This window comes from Cardiocondyla obscurior, linkage group LG04 (assembly GCF_019399895.1).
Source record: "Cardiocondyla obscurior isolate alpha-2009 linkage group LG04, Cobs3.1, whole genome shotgun sequence".
In the NCBI taxonomy this organism is placed as follows: domain Eukaryota; kingdom Metazoa; phylum Arthropoda; class Insecta; order Hymenoptera; family Formicidae; genus Cardiocondyla; species Cardiocondyla obscurior.
In genome coordinates this window covers 9,672,206-9,692,282 of record NC_091867.1, presented here as the reverse complement: position 1 = coordinate 9,692,282, position 20,077 = coordinate 9,672,206, and the positions used below count along the sequence as shown (strand labels likewise).

The 20,077-nt window shown below is 39.6% G+C and overlaps 2 protein-coding genes across 5 annotated transcripts; one reads left to right on the top strand and one right to left on the bottom strand.

Annotated features, from left to right (window-relative positions):
• The first annotated feature begins 7 nt into the window (after positions 1-7).
• LOC139102343 (ATP-dependent DNA helicase DDX11) lies at positions 8-3,725 on the top strand. Its single transcript, XM_070656196.1, has 9 exons — positions 8-140; positions 215-921; positions 1,002-1,478; positions 1,559-2,115; positions 2,235-2,458; positions 2,577-2,756; positions 2,835-2,919; positions 3,046-3,176; positions 3,253-3,725. The coding sequence occupies exons 2-9, from the start codon at positions 233-235 to the stop codon at positions 3,505-3,507; spliced, it is 2,598 nt and encodes an 865-aa protein (XP_070512297.1). The 5' UTR covers positions 8-140; positions 215-232; the 3' UTR covers positions 3,508-3,725.
• Positions 3,726-4,432: 707 nt separating this feature from the next.
• Positions 4,433-20,022, bottom strand: LOC139102340 (mitogen-activated protein kinase kinase kinase 11). Of its 4 annotated transcripts, XM_070656183.1 has the most exons (15): positions 18,855-20,022; positions 18,534-18,768; positions 18,228-18,445; positions 17,726-18,066; positions 17,471-17,651; positions 17,184-17,332; positions 16,917-17,089; positions 16,753-16,773; positions 16,367-16,613; positions 16,084-16,209; positions 15,391-15,594; positions 13,657-13,686; positions 10,208-10,616; positions 9,737-10,072; positions 4,433-9,523 (listed from the first exon to the last, which is right to left on the bottom strand). In XM_070656183.1, the coding sequence occupies exons 1-15, from the start codon at positions 19,043-19,045 to the stop codon at positions 8,797-8,799; spliced, it is 3,588 nt and encodes a 1,195-aa protein (XP_070512284.1). In that variant the 5' UTR covers positions 19,046-20,022; the 3' UTR covers positions 4,433-8,796. The 4 variants fall into 4 exon arrangements, with proteins under 4 accessions (XP_070512284.1, XP_070512287.1, XP_070512288.1 ...); XM_070656186.1 differs by lacking the exon at positions 13,657-13,686; XM_070656187.1 differs by lacking the exon at positions 15,391-15,594.
• Positions 20,023-20,077: the final 55 nt, after the last annotated feature.

Below are 20,077 nucleotides of genomic sequence, written 5' to 3'. Positions count from 1 at the left end.
TTTTGTCTTGAATACTTCAAGGTAGAAAGGCGGGAAAGCTCAGCACGCCGCCGGGAGCAAAGTGGAGCTGAGTGAAATCGGAATAAATGTCAGAAACAAGTGGAGTTTATAAAGTAACCGATTAATGATTCTTCGTGCAAGTAAGTTTTACTTCGAATGCCGCGACATGCGCGATTAAATAAGTTAACACTCGTACTCCAAAATAATCCAACAGGTCTCGAGAATCGCGCAAATGGAGCCTCCACAGGAGTTCCCGTTTCCTTTCCCACCGTACGAGATCCAGAAGCGATTTATGAAAGAGCTTTACGCTTGTTTGGAGGACGGCAAGCTGGGCTTGTTCGAGAGCCCCACCGGCACCGGGAAGTCGCTGTCCCTCATCTGCGGCGCGCTCAAATGGCTGGTCGACCACGAGAAACGAAGGAAGCAGGAGTTAACTTCGACGATCGAGGAAATAGAACGTAAGATAAAAGACTGCGAGAAGCCAACGGACAATTGGTTCACCGTCCAGACGGAAGAGATAGAGCTCAAAGCCAAGAAACAGCCGCTAGAAGCCAAGCTGAATGCGCTCCTCGAGTACGAAGGTGAGAGGGAGAAGCTCAAGAAGTTGATCGAGACGAAAAAGGCCGCACAACGAACGAAAACCACGGGGAAAACGAGACAGCAATTCGCAAAGAAAGTCCCAAAGTCGGACAAGCCAGAGGAAATGAATCCTGACGCACGTGATGCCGAGAGCGATCTTATTTTGGAAGACGGACCGTCGAATTCCGAAAGTTCTGAGGAGGAAGATACAGAGGAACCACTGTTTAAAAACACCAAAATCTTCTTCTGCTCCAGAACCCATTCGCAATTAACGCAATTTGTTCATGAATTAAAAAGATCTCCCTATTCTCAAGACGTTTCTGTGGTACCACTTTCCTCAAGGTGTTTCTCATTTGTTTTTTTAATATTTTAATTTATCTGCCACTTTACCGCTTTGCTAATATTTTATCATTTTGTTTTAGGCAAAACTACTGCATTAATAAAAGTATCAAGAAATTAAAACATATGAGTTTAATTAATGAGGCTTGTCTTCAACTGCAAAGAAAAAAAACTACCGTTAAGAAGGAAAAGGACTTGAAAAGATCAAAAGTCTCAAGTGGCTGCCCGTTCATACCGGGCGATCAAAAATTGTTAACAGCAGAGGTTTTAATAAATATTCAAGACATCGAGGAAATAACGCTAAAAGGACAAGAAAGCGATACTTGTCCGTATTACGGCTCGAGAAAATCTTTGCAAAATGGTCAATTGATATTGGTGCCATACAACTCCATTCTTCATAAAAATACTAGAACAAGTTTAGGGATAGATTTGAAAGGAAATGTATTAATAATAGACGAGGCTCACAATTTGCTTGATGCTATTGAAGGAATGCACAGTTCCGTGATTACCGGGAGAAATTTGCTCCACTGTTACAGTCAGTTATCGCAATATCAAAAAAGGTGTCAATTTTTCTTTTTCTTTTTCTTTTTAATTATTAAAATGTTAGATAAATTTTTGACTGGGAATAATATGATTGTAGATTTGAATCATTATTCTCGGCTAAAAGTGTGCTATATCTGGGCCAGTTAAGTTTTTGTTTAAAGAAACTTTTAACTATCTTTGGAGCAACAACAAAATCTCATCCCAACGACGAAATTGATAAATCAATAATAATACCTAAAGTGTACAAATTAGAAGAGTTCGAAGTGTTTACCGATATTGATACGGTGAACATATTCAAACTGTTGGAGTTTGTTAAAACATCAAAACTCGTTCATAAATTACAAGGATTCGTCGAGCAGTACGGGAATAGCATAAAAATCAATGAACAGAAGGTCAAGAAATCAGGCGTGAAAGAGTTTTTAAATTCGATTAAAAATAATGATACATCTTCTCAAGAAGCTGCTAGCGTTGTAAATGTGTCAACTAATAACGAAGAACAGACGAGCAATCCCCTGATGGCCATTTTAAGTTTTTTAGAATGCTTAAAAAGCAGCTGTGTAGACGGCAGAGTTTGTATTTTACCAGGCACTACTATAGGACAAGGGATTATGAAATTTTTATTGTTGAACCCAGCAGCACATTTTTACGACGTCGGTGAGTGTATTACATACTTATTATAGAAATCAGCAAGTTGATAAATATAATATAAAATAATATAAAATGTGCTAAGAGTACGAATGGGATAAGATTAATGAAATACCTTTTTATTGCAGTAAGAGATGCCAGATCTGTAGTATTAGCTGGCGGCACGATGGAACCAATGTCTGAATTCATAGACCAACTATTCCTAATGGCAGGCGCCACATCAGAAAGAATTATAACTTTTTCATGCGATCATGTGATTCCTAAAGAAAATATTATATCCAACGTCGTGGTGCGCGGTCCAACTGGAATTGAATTTGAATTTAATTTTCAGAATCGTCAAAATACGAAATTGGTAACAGAATTTTCTCTTTAATTAGAATTTAGAAAGATATAAATCATTTATTTATAATCACAGTTTTAAAGTTCTCAATTTAATTAAGATATTCATAGAGATTAACGTTATGTTTCAGCTGGACGAATTAGGAAGAGCACTATTAAATTTATGTAACATTGTACCAGCTGGAATAGTAGTGTTTTTTCCATCTTATAATTATGAAGATATAGTATTTAAACATTTAGATAAATCTGGCATTATATCAAAAATTTCTGTGAAAAAGCGTATTTTTCGAGAACCTAAATTAGCATCGCAGGTATCTTTATTACATATTTAATAATTGCTAATATAATTTAATAATATAATTTTTATTATAAAATTTACTTTTCTGTAGGTTAATGTAATATTAGATCAATATGCACATTCCATCAAAAATCCACAATCTCCGTGCAATGGAGCGTTGCTATTTAGTGTAGTAGGTAAATAAATTGAAATTATATCATTGCTATAACAATGTAAATTTCCTATTTGCACATTTTATTTACGTCTTCTTTTTAATCTGAAATAAAAATAGAAAATTTTAATTTGCACATGGTATTTTTTAGGTGGTAAATTAAGCGAAGGTTTAAATTTCTCGGATGATTTAGGCCGATGCGTTATAGTCGTTGGTTTGCCTTATCCCAACATTAAATCACCAGAATTGCAAGAAAAAATGAGATACTTAAACGAGAATATTGTATGTTCAAATTCATAATTCTTTACAAAGTTTAAAAAGTATAATTTAATTTAATGCCAATTTTTTTTTTTTGTAGAAACAGGATGCCGGAAATAATTTTTACGAAAATTCTTGTATGAAAGCAGTGAATCAATGCATTGGTCGATCCGTTCGTCACATTAACGATTATTCTACAGTTATATTATTAGATAAACGTTATCGTCATAAAATCCAAGTATTACCTCAATGGATTCAACGCTCTGTTACAATTAACGATTCATTTGGGCCTGTAATTGGTAACGTCGCAAAATTTTTTGCGGCGAAAAAAGCCAAGCAGCGTCATATTCCGTAGGAACGTGGAAAACAGAATAATTGCTCAAAGACCTAAAACTTATTGATGCTGTTATTTGAAGTTATTTATTAATAGTATTATTAAAATAATGAGATAAAAGAATAAAAATAAAAATAACATATTTTTAATTCGCAAAAATATCGTCATAATATAATATACTAAATTAATAAAATAATAAGTCTAGTTCATTAATCTTCTTAGCATTATCATTTATATATATATATATATATATATATATATATATATATATATATATTCCATTTAATATTTATAATTAATATTTATAGTGTAATGTACAATACTTGGAAAAATACACGACAACTTTTTAGTGCAAGTTGAACATTGTACAAACGCGTCTCCTAAATCTCGATGTCTTCGTTAGGAGCAGAGCCACCGCGTTAAAAAGAATCAAAGACGAAATATATTATGACGATATATTTTTCGCATTTAAACAATCGAGTTCTCGGGGATTTATCGTAATATTAATATCCATTCATTAAGTATATCATTATTTCGTTCTTTGTAAAAACAATCCTGTGCAGCGTAGCTCGTGTTTGACAATCTGTTAGTTGCCCAGAAGAGATCGGTGAAAAAAAAATTCAATTCCCGAATGTAAAGTAAAATATTCCCGAATCCGGGTAAAATCTTCGCGCGAGAGTTATGTTATATTTATATCGAAGATATTCCCGTTAAAAGCTTTGGGTTTCACGATGTTTCTCGTTTATTTTAAGGCGCGCACCGAAGCGATTCATTATTTTCACTTAAATACACGTGGAACACATTGCACTTAGCTTAAACATACTTATAAACTACAGAGTTGCTTTATACTGAAATAAACTGCGGTCTGACGAGTTGCGTTCTACGTTCTTTAAAACTTATGTATTACAAAGAAATGCTGACGGAAAGAAAGAAAAAGGGTACTTAATTTCGCGTATTTTGTATAATGTATATGTATATGTTAGACTGTGATAGCCCCGCGTTGATAAATTATTTTTATATTTATGAAATACATTACGTTGAACTTTCTACACACGCCAGAAGCGTATACAAATAGGAGCTACCACAGCGCAGAATGTGTGTGTACATCGATTAGACAATTTCTTTATAATTAATTGTCTTGGTCGTCGTCGTTATTGTACAATTCGCTAATTCGCGCAAGCGGCATGCAATCCGTCGTTAAAGTATATTTACATATTTTTTTTTAATGCGACATTATAAGAAACAGCAGTTCAGAGAGCAACAGGACCTTGTATCATATGTTCCACGAAACTAATGAGTATTTTTTTTTTCTTTTTTTGTTTCAGTGCCCTGACCGATAATATTTACTCGTTAGATCTAGCTAAACTAGTGAGGACTATACTGTAAATGTGAATTGCATATATTACGTAAAAATAATTGTTAAAAAGTCTTGCGTTACGTTTTATCTTCGTTTTTTTTTTCTCTTTCTTACGCAAGTTTTATAAATTTATCTTGTATCAAAGTGCGCGTTGTAGGTATGTAACAAATGGCAAAGAAAGGAATAAAAGAATGTAAAAGTATTTAATGTTGAATGCTGAAAACATTGATTGTTTAAAGGAAGAAAACTTTTATTTCCCGTATATAATTTTTAATCCAATAAAGTAGTTATCTATATTAAGGAAATATTCGAAAGAAATTATAAATTATTATGTCATTGGTATATGTTATTAATATATATTATACGAACGATACATGATAAATTTATTGAGTTTTCTTTACAGTGAGATATATTTATAGATTGATATATATATATATATATATATATATATATATATATATATATATATAAAGAGTTGCATTTGATATGATACACAACGTCATTTATTTCATATATATATATATGTATATAATATTATATTATATATATATATATATATATATATATATATATATATATATATATATATATATATATATATATACATATATATTTATTTTATCTGAACACACGTTTCTTATACACGTTCTGCCAACGAATGAAACATATTCCGTAAATGCTCTCTAATAAAGTATAAAATCGGATTCTTATTTTCTAGGCTACGGTGTTTGTTATATATATAAAAAATAAATATAGCTTAGACTAGCACTGTCGGCGACGGATACGCCATTACACAATAATAGCTGCCGCGAACATTTTTATATTCTTGTATAATCAAAAATTATATAATTATTATCGTATATATAAGTATGAACAATTATTCTCGAATATCAGCATTCACTAACACTTCATCAAATACTTCTTTTACTTCTTTTTTTTTTATTTTTTTATTTTTTCTTCTTTCACTCTTGCACTCTTTCTCTCTCAATTATCTTGGAAGCATTTTGAATTTCTATTCGTCACTTATTTAACGTATTTAAGTACGTGATATTAGCACCGCAGAAATACCTTCGCACAGCATAGAAAGATATATCCATTAAATGTATTGCAAGAAAGAGATAATTATAATTAATAGAAAAATTTTGCTTTGCTCCATATAAAATTCGCTTATTCCCATGTAATTTAATGAACTTAACGCGATATAAAAAGAGATAAGTCAATGTATATTGCATAATTTTTTTTTCTTTCTTTTTTTTTTGCAATCCACATTTTTCTGTCGCAGAAAAATTACTTGCCCGAACGATATTATCGACAATTAATTTTGCCTTATTTTTCTCTCTAGTGCAGGCTCTCTTTCCTTTAACACATTTCATGTACATCACACAGCATACATCTACAATACTGATTATCGTCGTTTAGGAAAACGGTGGAAACAAGAAGCAGTTTCACGACGAAGAAGGTAAAAGGATCCGTGACTTCGTTATACGCTACGTGAGGTTGATACAGTACAAACAAGATGTTTTGATTGCTTCGAATGCGGCGTAAGTAACTTTGATTAGTTTACAGATTTAGAACTAAACTCGAGCACTTCCCGTCATCTCGTAATGCCAATAAATTAAGATTACGTGCGTCGCGTTCTAATTCATTATTCAGCGGTTTCGTATGTACATTTGGGGCACATAGAGCACGCAGCACGGGATACACAAGCGTTTCTTAATATCTCACGAGTCAAATCAATTCGGGAGACTGGCTTCTCCTTGACACGCTTGATTAGCACTCCGTATTGCTGCGTTAAAATGCTTATATCGTTATTGGTGCAATGCGGCGCAAAGATATCCGCGAAGCTTCGCCGTCGCATCTCTCGGAGGAGCTTCGTGGATATCGCACGGTTCGCGTAAGTTGTATAAGGAATGTATAAGTAATTGCTATTTAAACAGTAATAATGATTTAGCGCTTCTTTCTTCTCTATATGTACAACGTTAAAACGATCGCTGGGAGGATCTTTCGTTCTCCGACGATCCTGCAGCGAATACACCTCACGTTTCGCGCAGCTGCATGCTGTGCACTCGAGTTGCACGCAGGCTCACGCTTTGGATACTTTCTACAGACGCGTAAATTGCTTTATCAAGCGGCGTACTGCTTTCATAAGGTACAAAAGAAGCGTGACAACTGCGCAGGGTTGGCGATTATCTAATCGCGTTCATCGCTACACAACACATTAAATTCACGTTTAAACGTCGAAAATGCTAACTGTACATGTCCTCCGCGCTTTCGTAAGCGTACCTAACGGCCGTACACTTGGCGTAATCGAGGGGTGGAAGTACTTAGATGGATGTATTTAATCGTGTACATCTCCAATTGTGCATTGCAACAGAACGACGATGAACGTATCATTGAGCAGAGGCACTATTTTAATAGCGGCACGGTAACATTTTCCTTTCGCTCAGTGCACGCAATCACTAAAGTTAAACGAAAAGACTCGGTAGCGCCGGGAGAAGTAAGTACAACAGCTTCACGTAATTTGTTAATTCACTGAACTCACATCACTGAATACAAAGGAAAATCAGTGCCGCGTCGCTATCAAAATGACAATGGTACAACTTCAAATACAATTACAATGACTAGTTACACTGATTGCGACGAGGAGAGATTATGCTGGAAATACTGTAGATTAATACGTAATAACGAAAGAGTTCGGCTACATAATACTACAACTAATACTTTTATAGCTTTTCCGCGTCTTGTAAAGTACATAAAATTATATTATAAATAGTGATTGTGTTTCGTCAGCAAAAAAAACGCGAAGGAAACTGATTTCCCATCTTAAATTGAAATTTTTTAACAGTTTAAACGATGCGAAATTCACATATAACTTCGTTGACACGTATCACAAACTCGAAGAGTAACTTTAAAACTCTCAAAGGTTGAAAAGCACAAATATCTTTCATCAAAACCCAACGAAGCAATTATTTCCGTATTGCGCGGATAAGTTCCAACAAATCTCTCTGGAATGTTTTTGTATTGCGTCGAGCCGAATATCACTAGAGTTGCGTTACGAGGAACATGCCAACGTAACTTCGTACTAAATGCGAAAAACAGTTCACAACTTTTATTACTTTGAGACGATCTGAACATCAAAAGTGAATATGTTATTAATGCAGTAGTTGTTAAAAAAAAAAAATATATAAAAAAAAACAACGTTCTTTTATGTTCCCTTCTGCAATCTTATTAATGGAATTGCTAATTACGTACATATGCTAATAAATTCCTTCCCCTTTGCATTTTAAATACACTAACGTCATCGAGACGCAGATTCTAATGCTTCTGGAATGTCTTAATAAACCACAAAGTCAAATTACATATTTTTGAGTGACAATGCTCTTATCATTTAATTAGGAAAAAATCGATTTAACTTCAATCCAAGTTTCTGTTATCAATATTTAAAATCACAAAAAATTCTTTGTTTCCTGCAAAAATTTACTTTCAAAGTAACATGCAATATAAATATATATCGCCTCGCGTCGATAATTCCCCGCTTACGTATATTCGCGACATACATACTTCGTAATATATGTACTTTTACACGCATATATTAAATATCATTACGTTATCAAATTAAAAACTCACCCAATCACGTATTACGCTACGTCGAATTTCGCTGGATTGTAATGTGTGTTGTATGGAATGTTGATTCTCAGACTTGTTAGTATACTACTTATAGAGAATCGTCCGCGAGAGGCAGTGCTTCGATAACGTGCAATTCATCTTGCAAACTTGTCTTTTCCGATCGACGACTGAAAGATTCCGCAATCGTGTCGGAAACGTAAAGAGATCGGTCCTAGGACTATTACTCGCTAGAAATATCGATGAGTAGTTAAAATATCGGCGAACTCACTCGATTCTGCCGCCAGCTCTGCACCGAGAAAAGCCGGGTGGCCTTAAATAAGCCAGTGCTATGACAAGAATTCCTTCTCGAGCTCCGAGATGCTCGGCTTTCTGTTTCGATTAAGGCGCCGGTTAGCTTGCAGTGGCACTGTGGCGTCCTGGTTCTGGCCGTGAACTGGGATATCCAGCAGCGTTTCTCTGTGATCGCGAGCCGAGCCGCTGTCGCGATCAAACGTTACCGGCGAGAAGCGCACACGGCTAATAGAGATCTGGCTGTCCTTCGCGGAAACGTAACTCGAGTCCTCGGATGTGAGCGAGTCCGGCGGCGTCGGATTCGTCGGTGTACCCGAGCCGGAATTATTTTTACTTACACTCTTGCTCGGCGAGTTGTATGGATTGTAACTGGATCGTTTCAAGCTCGATCGTAGCCGCGTGACCACCTCCAAATTGCTCGGTCGCTCGCCGGAATTCGAATTTGAGTCGTGAGAGTTCTGGCGAGTCAGCAACGGTGAGCCGTATTCGTGATTTATATTTGCGCCGTACGTCGACGCCAAGTTAGAAATAACGTTCGAGGGCCGCTGGTAATATGGTATCGGCGAGTACACGCCGTAGTCGTCCTCGTCCTCCAGTCGGAACGTCGGATTCACATTGCTCTGGCTCGACGTACTGGCGTTCGAGACGTTAGACGAGGTACGGTGATGCGTGTAAGGTACAAGCCTGGACACTGGCCTGGCTGGGCTACTTATACTGCTCGGATTGTCGTACGCGTGCGGGAATTCGGGGCATTCGAGCATCCTGAAAACAACATATATACAATTAAAAAAAAAGAAAAAAAGAACAACAAAATTTAAACTATTCTCCAATGCTATTCCGTCATACAATTTGAAGTTTTCAAACCGTACCTACAATTTAAAAGAAACTAATTAAACAAAAATTATTCATACTCCGCTGTAATCTGTTATCAATTTAATTATTTGTCATTTTCATAGATATTTTATTAATACGTACTGATACTCCGCTGGTATAAAATACGTTGGATCAGGAGGCCGATAGTACTCCGGCGGTACGACGTACATTGGTGGCCCGTAATCCGGGATCGGGACAACATTACCCATGTATATCGTCGGTACCCTTTCCATGCGGTCAACGCGGGCAGCGTCGTGCGAGTATGCATCTTCGTTGCTAGTGCTGCTGCTCTTCCTTCTCGGGCTTGGAGTTGGCGCGTTAGAACCAGTTGTACTGCTTGTGTAATGCTGCGGAGAATCTGTAAAGCGCAATGGCTTGTCCGGCATCGCTGCTGATGGAAGGCCAGGCGCTATGCCACCCATGTTACTCAGGAACGGCCTGCAATTATAAATTCATGTAAGCAAAGTAGTCATAATTTAATATATAAACCAAACTAATTACCATTACTTTATGTTTCCTGTAAAAAAAAATTAATAAAAATTCTTTTAAAATATATTTCTTTTCTCAGATTACCTATAATGGTGTGCCCGTCCGTGATAAGTATTGTGCGGATAGCCGCTGCTTGAACTGAACTCGTAATCAGCGCCGAGGTAGGAGTTGCGATTCGATCCGGTGTCTGCTTGAAACCACCACCTCGGTGGGTCCTCGTCGCACTCACCCAGCCGAGGATACAACCGTGGATGTATCGGGGATATGTTTGACATTCTCACGTCGTAGCCGGTGGCCACGCCGGCCAGCATCGCCGCGATGTTGTACAATACCAGCTCGATTATGCTTAGCTTTGGTTTCTTCGTTTCGCCGTTGTAGAGAGTAGGCATGGGAACGGGCATCGGCATGATGTAGGGCCCGGTTAACCCGGGCTTCAGCGGATATTCCGATGATATCCAGTCGGTCGACAGATCGGGTGGTAATGCTGTATAATCTATAAAAGATAGTCAGATTGTTTTTTGGGCAATGATAGGTGTAGGATGACTCGCACAGTTCGCTCGCGAGAATAATAGGATCGTTAAAGATCGTCTATGAGAATATCCGAGTAGTTTTAACGGCATTCATTTATACGCGCGCCTCTTTTTCTTGAAATCTGATCGGGGAAACTGTGTTGCTTACCTTGCCCGCGTAATTAATTAAATTTCTAGTTAATATAGTATTTCAATAATTTCACAGAACTTTGATTCAATGTTTAGTAGTGCGACAATTCTTATGCTTAGTCGTTTTAATTAATTATTGACTCATGCATATAAGCAAAAAGAAAGAAAAAAAAAATTAATTAAACCCTAAATTAAGTATTATCTTCACGCAATAGCTGTTTCTACTTGGCTAAAAAAAATTATGAATAAATACTAAGAAAATCCCATTGAAAGGTATGCATTCAAATTGTACAACATATAAGGCGTATATTAAAAATTGGCTAAGCCAACAATTACAGCAATCAAATATAGTAATCAAATGCATGTAAATATTTTTCGAGCGCTTTGCGTGCCAAACGTGATATGAAAGATTTTTAATTTAAAAGACTTAGCCAATTTTGACAAATAAAAGCAAAGTTCAACGCACGAGATAAACGTTTCTACTGCACTACTAATCTTTCGTCTTACGTGAACTTCGTGCGATGCATACTACGAAGTTTAAAGATAAATCCAAAAGAATTGTGCTCACATCTAAAATATAAAACATTCCAATTACTGCTTAAGATAATCCGTAATTTTAAATCGAACGACAAAACTGCTCCACAGATCACTGCCTTGTATAATTGTCTACTTACGAACCTTTTCTTTATTCATTTCACCTTTTCAATTTGCATCGAATCAAAACGAGGCGTCTAAGAACAAAATCACACAAAGCCGGATTAATTCGTAGCGGAAGCGTTTAACCAGACGATAACGTTTTGAGGCTCCTACTTCTCTGTCAAAAATGGAATATAACGCGCGACTAATATTTACGACTAATTTTAGCGAGCCTAGGACCTGAGGAAGAGAGAGGAACCAAACCCAATCGGAGTTAACAGTTAGGATTCTACTGGAAGCATGCGAGGATTCTTTATCTTTTTACGCTCGGCTGTCTCTTTCTTGGCACACTGTTTAATCGAGTTACATCACATACGGCTGTAAGCAAAAAAATTAAATAGTTATTAATTCTTACAAGTGTGCTAAAGTCAATAAAAAGTATACCATGCCGCCAACATATCATATATCATCAAACGGAGCTGTAAAGAAAAAAAAAAAAAAAAAACGTAGTCACTACGACAACGATTACGATTACAAGTAATCGTAATCGTTCAGTTATTGATTACAAGGGCAGTCACTACTTGTACAGCTCTGTCGTCAAATATAATGAAAGCAACTATCACATACCGAGCGTAAAAAAATTTCAGCAAAACGAAAAAACAAAATTCAACGTGTCCAACTGAAAAGGTTTTATTGAAAAAAATTTCTATTTCTAAATACAAGTGTGTGCGTGTGGCTCCGTGTATCGAATGTGATGTGTGCAAAAAAATTATTCTGCTCTCGGAAAACGTTGGAAGTTTGGCGTAACAAATAATACAGAAACGAACAGTTCGCTGGAAAGTTGTATTTAACAAATTAATTAATTTGCAACCAATCTAAATGCACATAAGACAACGAGATAAGAGGGGCTACGTTAACAAGTATATACTTCTCTTTTCTTTTTTTTTTTTTTTCCTTTCTTTTTTTTTTCGCTCTCTCGCTCTCGCTCTCTCACTCTCTCTTTCTCCGTTCGTATATCTATACAATATATATGTGATGTAATTTTGATTTCGTTCCGTTTGATAAAATTATGACTATGCAGACATACAACCTGGCAACGCTCCAACGTGAAAAACAGTTACCGTTCAAGTTGAACTTTGCGGTAATGAACGAAGCGTGTGACTCTCTTTCGCGTAGTAGTGGGCTGTTAGAATCTGCTTGTTAGAAATGTTATGTCTTCCAGATAAATATCAGAAAAGAACCAACACCAAGAAAGACTGTGTATACATATACATATTTAATATATATTCCTTTTAATATTTTAATTAGGTTTTAGCTTACTCGGACTACGAGTATCACATCGGCTTAAATTAGGATAAATAATTCGTAAATTATATAGCGCGTAGGGGGGGGAGGGTAGGGGGTCGAGGGAGGGTACAAAAAAAAGAAAACGAAAAGAAACAAGTCCGTGCCTTCTGCATAAACTTTAAGGGTTTCAAGGGTTCGGTGCGTTTGCGCTTAATATACCTTCGACGATACCGTCTCTCGAAGTAATTCTAAACCTTCGCGAAACGCACCAGTTTCCTCGCGTTTCTCGTCATCGAGCAGGAGGAGAGAAAAGGGGGGTCGGGGGGTGGTCGGGGGTTAAAAACTTAAATTTCTAATCTGGTCCCTTACCGAATTTAATCCAAACCATCTCACAAGTCTGAACGAGTTCATGCTGCACAGGAGACCAAGAGTCCATCCCGATAAAACAATCTGGGAGTATACTATGTATAACGTACGCGAGACAAAAACGGGGCAAACGAAAGTATCGTTCAATCAGACGTCCGCGAGAAGTCCGTACAACTCATTCGGAGCAAATCTAATTGCGTTCCACAAACAAATTAGTAGAGACAATAAGAGAAAGGATACTAACGATCGGTGTACGCATGCATTATCACTATGTGATCAACCACTAAGCAACAGCTAGTACAACTACGTGATAAAACTTCATTGCAAAATTAAAAAAAAAAAAAAGAAAAAAAAAAGAACGTTTAATTACGAAAGTAAAAAGACATTATCTACTTGAGATCCTTGCCTTAGCTTTACAATACAAACCCGTCGCTCGGTATAAAAAAAAAAAAAGAAAAAAAAAAGATATTGGAAAAGAAGAAAGTTTGGAATAAAAGTATAGATAGGAGATGGTCCGGTGTGAAGGATGAAGGAGAACATTAGTGAAATATGATATAACAAGTGTTGCGTGAAGAGAAAACTTACGGGTGTGGTAGATGCTTTCCTCAGAGAGGCCTGCGATAGAATAGAAACATACGATCAGTACGAAGTCATTCAAATACCATGTGAGGAGAAATGTGCGGCGGAAAAAGGAGGCATGCCATCGAAATGCGTTTCGAGCTGCAGGCTCTACTGCTTCTTCTTCTTTTTTTTCTTTTCTTTTCTTTTGTAATTTTTTTTTTTTTCTTTCTTTTTGATACAGGGCATTCGTAGCTCGGCTGCGTCTTCCTCAACGAATTATGAATGCTACACGTGTACGTTTCAAAAAGTACCGAGCTGGAACTTGGAATTGAAAGCAACCGGGCGCAGCGCGCACGGGAATGCCCTGTAGAACGTGTAAAAGTCGCGGGAGTACATCCGTTTCGTCGAAGCCGCGCGCAAACTACTTGTCGCCCTTCCTCGTGAATTGTTCGCCAGCGAAATTCTTAGGCACGATATCGGTATCTTCGGAGGTCGAGCGATAGAGACCGGCGTGATCCGGAGGAGACGCGGGCAAGCTTCTCTTTGGATTGTAATTGGCACGCGGGCTCTGGTGATCGTTCCCTTCCTGGTGGCAACTAGAAGGCGACGTTTGCGCAACGCTTTCGCCGTCGCAGCTACGCAAGTACTCGTTACTTCTGGACTTGTGGAGAAAGGAATTCATTTCGATGCCGTGGTCTAAACGGTACGCGGCGGTGACCGGTTTCGCAGGCGTCGCATCCAATTCGAAAGCGATCGGCGACCTCTTATGCCTGGACCCCGTTTCGTGGTACGGCCCCAACGAGCTCTTCGATCTCGAGCTGTCGTTCGAGTGCTCCGAGTCGAAGTTGCACAGCTCCGACTCGAGGCTCTCAAAGTCTATCCCCTCGCGCGAGTTCGCCGCGAGGAACCTTGGTACCGCGACACCGGCGTTGCCCGCCTGCTCTCCCGAATCGCGACGGCTCAGCTGCGGTATAGATATCACGTTCTCCAGGACACTGTACTCTACTTTAACCGCGGTGGTTTTGTCGTCGAGCGCGTCCCGGCTGCCCCACGTTTTCATCTTGTTCAACACCCGCAGCGGACTCTTGGACATGCGCGACTTGTGCTGGGACTGCTGGGTCTTACCGCCGATAGAATTCTCCGGGCTCGACTCCAGGCCGTCGTAGTCGTTAATTTTGATGGTAACCGAGTTCTTTCTCTCGCCACTACGCGGTGAATTAAGAGAGCTCTTACGCGAGCCGGACGGCGACCGGAAGAAATCGGCCAGCGACGCCAGGCGCGACTCCGAACTGTCCCTGCGCTTCGATTCTTTCGACTTACTCCTGTCGCGTTTCTTACTCTTGACTCGCTTCGCGGTGCCTACCAGGGTGGACGCTACGTTCTGCACGAAATTCGTAGAGTACGAGGTCTCCCACTCGGGCGGTCTCTGACACTTAGGCGACGTAGCTTTCGAGACAGTGGCGGCGGCCGCGCGGTGACCTACCGCTTTTAAAGGGTAATCGTCGTTGATTATCGAGGGCTCCTCCGAGAAGTGGGCCTTAAGATTATTGGGGGGATTTTTGTTATGCAGGACCACGGACTCGTATATGTCGTTATCCAGAATGACAAAGTCCTCGCCTATGTTGCAAGACGCGCCATACGCGCCCAGCACGATGCTGTCAAGTGAGTTTTGCGGCGTATCGTTATAGCTACTACATCCTGGTTGACTGTCTATCAGGTTATTGGCCGAGGAGTACAATTTTTTGGTGGTAGGGTTACCTATTTCCTGCAGAAGCGGGGAGCGGTGTGCGTTCGCCAACAAAGCTGTACGCAGAGGTGGCTTTTCGAGATCTGGCGCGGAACGGGACCAGCGTTTGCCGCCAGGAGAGGCGGGATTCGGCGGCTGGGTGATAATAGCTCCGCGCTCACGTTGATGAAGCGTCGACGGTCCCCAAGTCTTACCCTTAACTCCGTCCGCCGGTACTAAACGAGGAAAGAAAAAGAAACAAAGTGCTACTCACTACGATACTAACTACTCTTCTCATCTCCTTCGCTCATTTTCGGCATTCAGAGATGAAGCTTCTTTACGGATATACTCTTCGGAAAGCGACTGTATATGTCAAACGGTATAATTGTGCACTCTAATTTCAGCAATTGATAAAAAATATTCTATTGTAACAGCTAAAAAAAAATAAAAGATTGTGATTTTGCAAAAGTAAAAAATAAAATGGAAAAGTACTCATTAAAAAATAATAATAATAAAATAAAATAATTGTGCACACCATGCCGAAAAAAATATCGACACGAATAAAAGTACAAAGTGTCTACCACGTACAAACAGTGTTACATTCAAATTGTTCGATTACAATTCCAATACGTCTGATTTGTTCGTAACGTCACTCATATTGCACAATACATTATCATAATCACGGTCCTACTAAAAGCAATATTTCAAAGTAAGAAGCTACTTACATGCGATCGCTCTGAGTCTCGGAATGCTGGGTGAACCTGGAGGGCTATTCGGTCTCGATGGGTTCCTCACTTTGCCTCGATCCAAAGCAAAAGCCGTGTCTTGAACGGTGATCGTGTGACGAAAATCTAAATAATAAATATACCACATTAAATTAAATATCAAATGTATGTTTTAAAATGGAAATATAATCATTAAATACACAAAACCTAAAAAAAAATCCATTAATTGAACACGAATATAACACATGACTAAATATATCGATAAAATAAATAATTTTCTTACCCGAAGGAGCACTGATATTGCTCCCAGGCTCCTTTTTATTTAATTTTAATCGCGATTTCTTAAATTTGCCACGTCTTTTGTTCGGCGTCGGTGTATTTTGCTGTTGAATAATCATCACAGTGAGCTCTCTCTCCAAAATGGCTATCTCGCGCGCGGCTAATTCCTGTTCTCGTTGCCTCAAATTTTCCTCGTGCTGTCTCTGTTGCACTTGTGCTTTCGTCAGTTCCTCTTCTCTACAGCGCAGCTCCTTATGAGTGAAAGAAGACGTGTTAGAAGACGTAATTTATTTGAACACCGTAACTTTAATTATTTTTAATCAATAAATAATCGACGAAATATATATTCTTTCTCTAATAATATTATAGCAAACTCTTATTTTGTCTTACCTCTTCTAAAGAACGGCATGCCTTTGCAAAGCATTTAAAATAACGATTGGAAATATTATTCATTATGCAGATTTATAAAGTCAAAGATAACTTATACAAGTATAATCGTTCACATGAAAATATCACATTAAATACTTCGACGTACAATTAAATGGAGCGTATACCTTTTCCTTCATGCGCAATCCATGCAAAACTTGTTCGATCTCCTGTCTCCAATCCTCTTGCATCGTATGGAAAGATTCGTGTGGTGTTGCCGCGAATGCACTGCGCACTTCGTCCAATGCTATTAAGATTTCCGTAAATCCCGGTCGAGCATGACTATCTGACGCCCAGCATGCTATATATTAATCATATTTAATATTTATTAAAAAAATATGCACACGGATATTTACAGAAAATATTTTGCTTTCATTTAAATGTAGATATTGTACCTTCCATGAGAAGCCTCCACGGTTGAGGACAAGTCGATGGTATAGGCAAAGTCAATTTATTAACAGCAACACCATATGCTACAGCCAGAGCATCGATACCCTTATATGGTGTCTCTCCAGTCAAAAGTTCCCACAATAACACGCCATAGCTGTCAATAAATGTCAAATACTTTAATGTAAAATAAGCATAGTTAAATAAACGACTGGACTTTAATCACTATATATTTAAATGCTTTCTTTAATTTTTCTTTAATCTTTAAATAATAAATCTAGCAATAGAAACTGACCTCCATACATCACTGGCTTTACTGAAAGTACTCTTTTTAATCACTTCCGGCGCCATCCAGGCATACGTGCCCGCCGCAGACATACGAGTCGTTTTGTAGACCTCCCTCGCCAAACCAAAGTCCGTGATCTTTAGAGTTTTGTATTGAAAATCGTCATTTTCAATTGGCTCGCTCAGTAATACTGTAATAAGAAAAGAATACGTGTAATAAAAGTGACGCAATTATTAATTCTTAAGTAACACCGAAACATCTTACCGTTAGAACTTTTTAAATCTCTGTGAATAAGACTTATTGGTGCTTTATTGTGAAGATAATCCATTCCCCTCGCAATCTGTATCGCCCAATCAACCAATACGTCGGGCCTTATTTTCCTACCGCTCAGAACTCTGTTTAGACTACCGCCGCGGGCATATTCCATCACAAGACACATATTGGGCATTTTTAAACACACTCCTTCTAATTGCACAATATTTTCGTGTTTTAACAACCAGAACAGTTTCGCTTCCTGCCGTACGTTTTCTAATGTTACACTAGGTTCTTCGCCTGCATCTTGACGCGCAGCCTTCACAGCTACTTCGCGTTTCTTCCAAAAACCCCTTAAAAAATTTTTTTTTTACAATTTTATTAAAGAACTCCCGATAAAAAGTCACGTTTAGTATTTTAAAATCAGTATATCAGAACGTTCTTTATAAGGTTTTTTTTTTTCTTTTAATGTAACATAGCTTCGTGCATTTTATAAATTAGTTTACACCCGTACCTGTATACTTTTCCAAATCCTCCTACTCCTATAACTTCTTCCAACTGCAGCTCCTCAAAATCGATCTCAATTGGCTGAACTTTATCAATCACCGACGAAACCCGGTCGATGCTTTCTGCCTCTGCGACAAAGTTTGCTGGAAAAATCCCCACCTTTCCACGGATTTTCCCGGTCCACCATCCCTCGTCGCCCGAGATTTTTGCGTCCTTAGATAAAACCTATCGCAAAAAATAATCATATATCCATCGTACCGTCATACTACTTATTCTATCTTACCGCATTACGATATATTTGAAAATAAGTTACCTCAACAGTTTCCCCTCTCTGCAGAGATAATTCATCTTCTCCCTGAGCGACGTAATCGAAAAGGGCCGTGAAGATGATGGTGCTGTTGTCCTGCCGCGACTGAGAAGAGGAATGTGTACCATGGGATGGACTAGTCTGTTGAGAGACAGTTCTAGCAGTTCCTCCGCTATGTGTGTCAGAAACACTGCTATCAGACATATTGTTGCTAGATGTGCGTCCATATATGGACCCGTAACTGCAAGAAGAAACATAAATGCCGCTAACATATAAGGTGACATCAAACATTAAACATCAAGCATTATGCAGACGTGTTTCTATTACCTAGTGGTATGACTATTGGTTCTGCTGTTGTATTGGTACCGTGGCGATGAGTTGGCCGTGTTAGGACTATGGGGATGTGAGGAGCCATTCTCTGAGTAGAGTAGGAAACGCTCGCTCCGATGACGAGCATCTGGTTGTCCGTGGTCCATCAAGGTAGACAAGCCTCTCGCCGATAGCCCGGCTGGCGGCATATGGCTTAACACGCTCCTTTCTCCTCTCTTCTGTAGCGTAAATCACACCCTTTTCCTCTCGCCGCGCGTACGGCGATACCTCGCTGCTCTGTCCACGCGACGAGTTGGGTAAAACGGCAGAACACCGACGAAACGTGCGATTCGTCTTCCTCTGCTTCGTATGTTTACCTTGTCATCTCCCAATGGTGGGGATAAATTAGAATCATATGTTACGTATATTATGTTCGTTACTCGTTCGCTGGGCGCATCTTCGGCAGCGACGCGCGGTTACATGCCTCCGGAATACCGTCGGCCGCGTCCACGTCGGCCAGCGCTTCGGGGCTCGACTGCGCGCTACGAGTACTGCGAGGTCGGACGATACGCGACTACGTCGGTGCCACCGCGTCTTTTTCCATCGGAGATTGAAGTGCCCGCGAGTGTTCTCGCGACGGTGTCCGGCGGGGCGAAAACGGGACAGACTTCTCGAGCTCGCAGCCCTCACCACCCCGTGTGCGAAAACAATCTCATCACGGAAGGACCGGCATTCTGAGGCGCGTGTCCGTGTGTTGCGGCGGTGGCTGACGGCGACAGCAGCGGCGACGGCGCACGGGGGCACTGTTCGCCCTACCTGGGGAAAGCTCGCCGCGGCCCACGGTTTCCAGGAGTGAGGAGCGTCGACCCAGAACGACGAAAATCGCGTCGCGCTCGCGGCGGAGTCTCGATGCTCCGAGCTGGTCCCGCGCGTCAGGGTGTGTATACCCACAGGCGCCCACTCTGTGTTGACGGGGGCTCTCGTCTTCGCTCGTTGGCCACCCGATCAAACCGCGGCCCACCGAGCGGCCCCCGGGGCCCGGGTGGCGGCAGGATTCAAACAGACCCCCTCGCCGGTCCCGAGGACACGACGCTTCGCGTCAGACCGGAGTCCGCGCGACGATGCCGCATTTAACGATAGAAAACGGAACAGCACTCACAGCAATAACCTCACGGACGCCATGTTTCGTACGACGGCCCCGCCATCAACCAGCCAGAAGCAGATGGCCGCCACGCAAATTG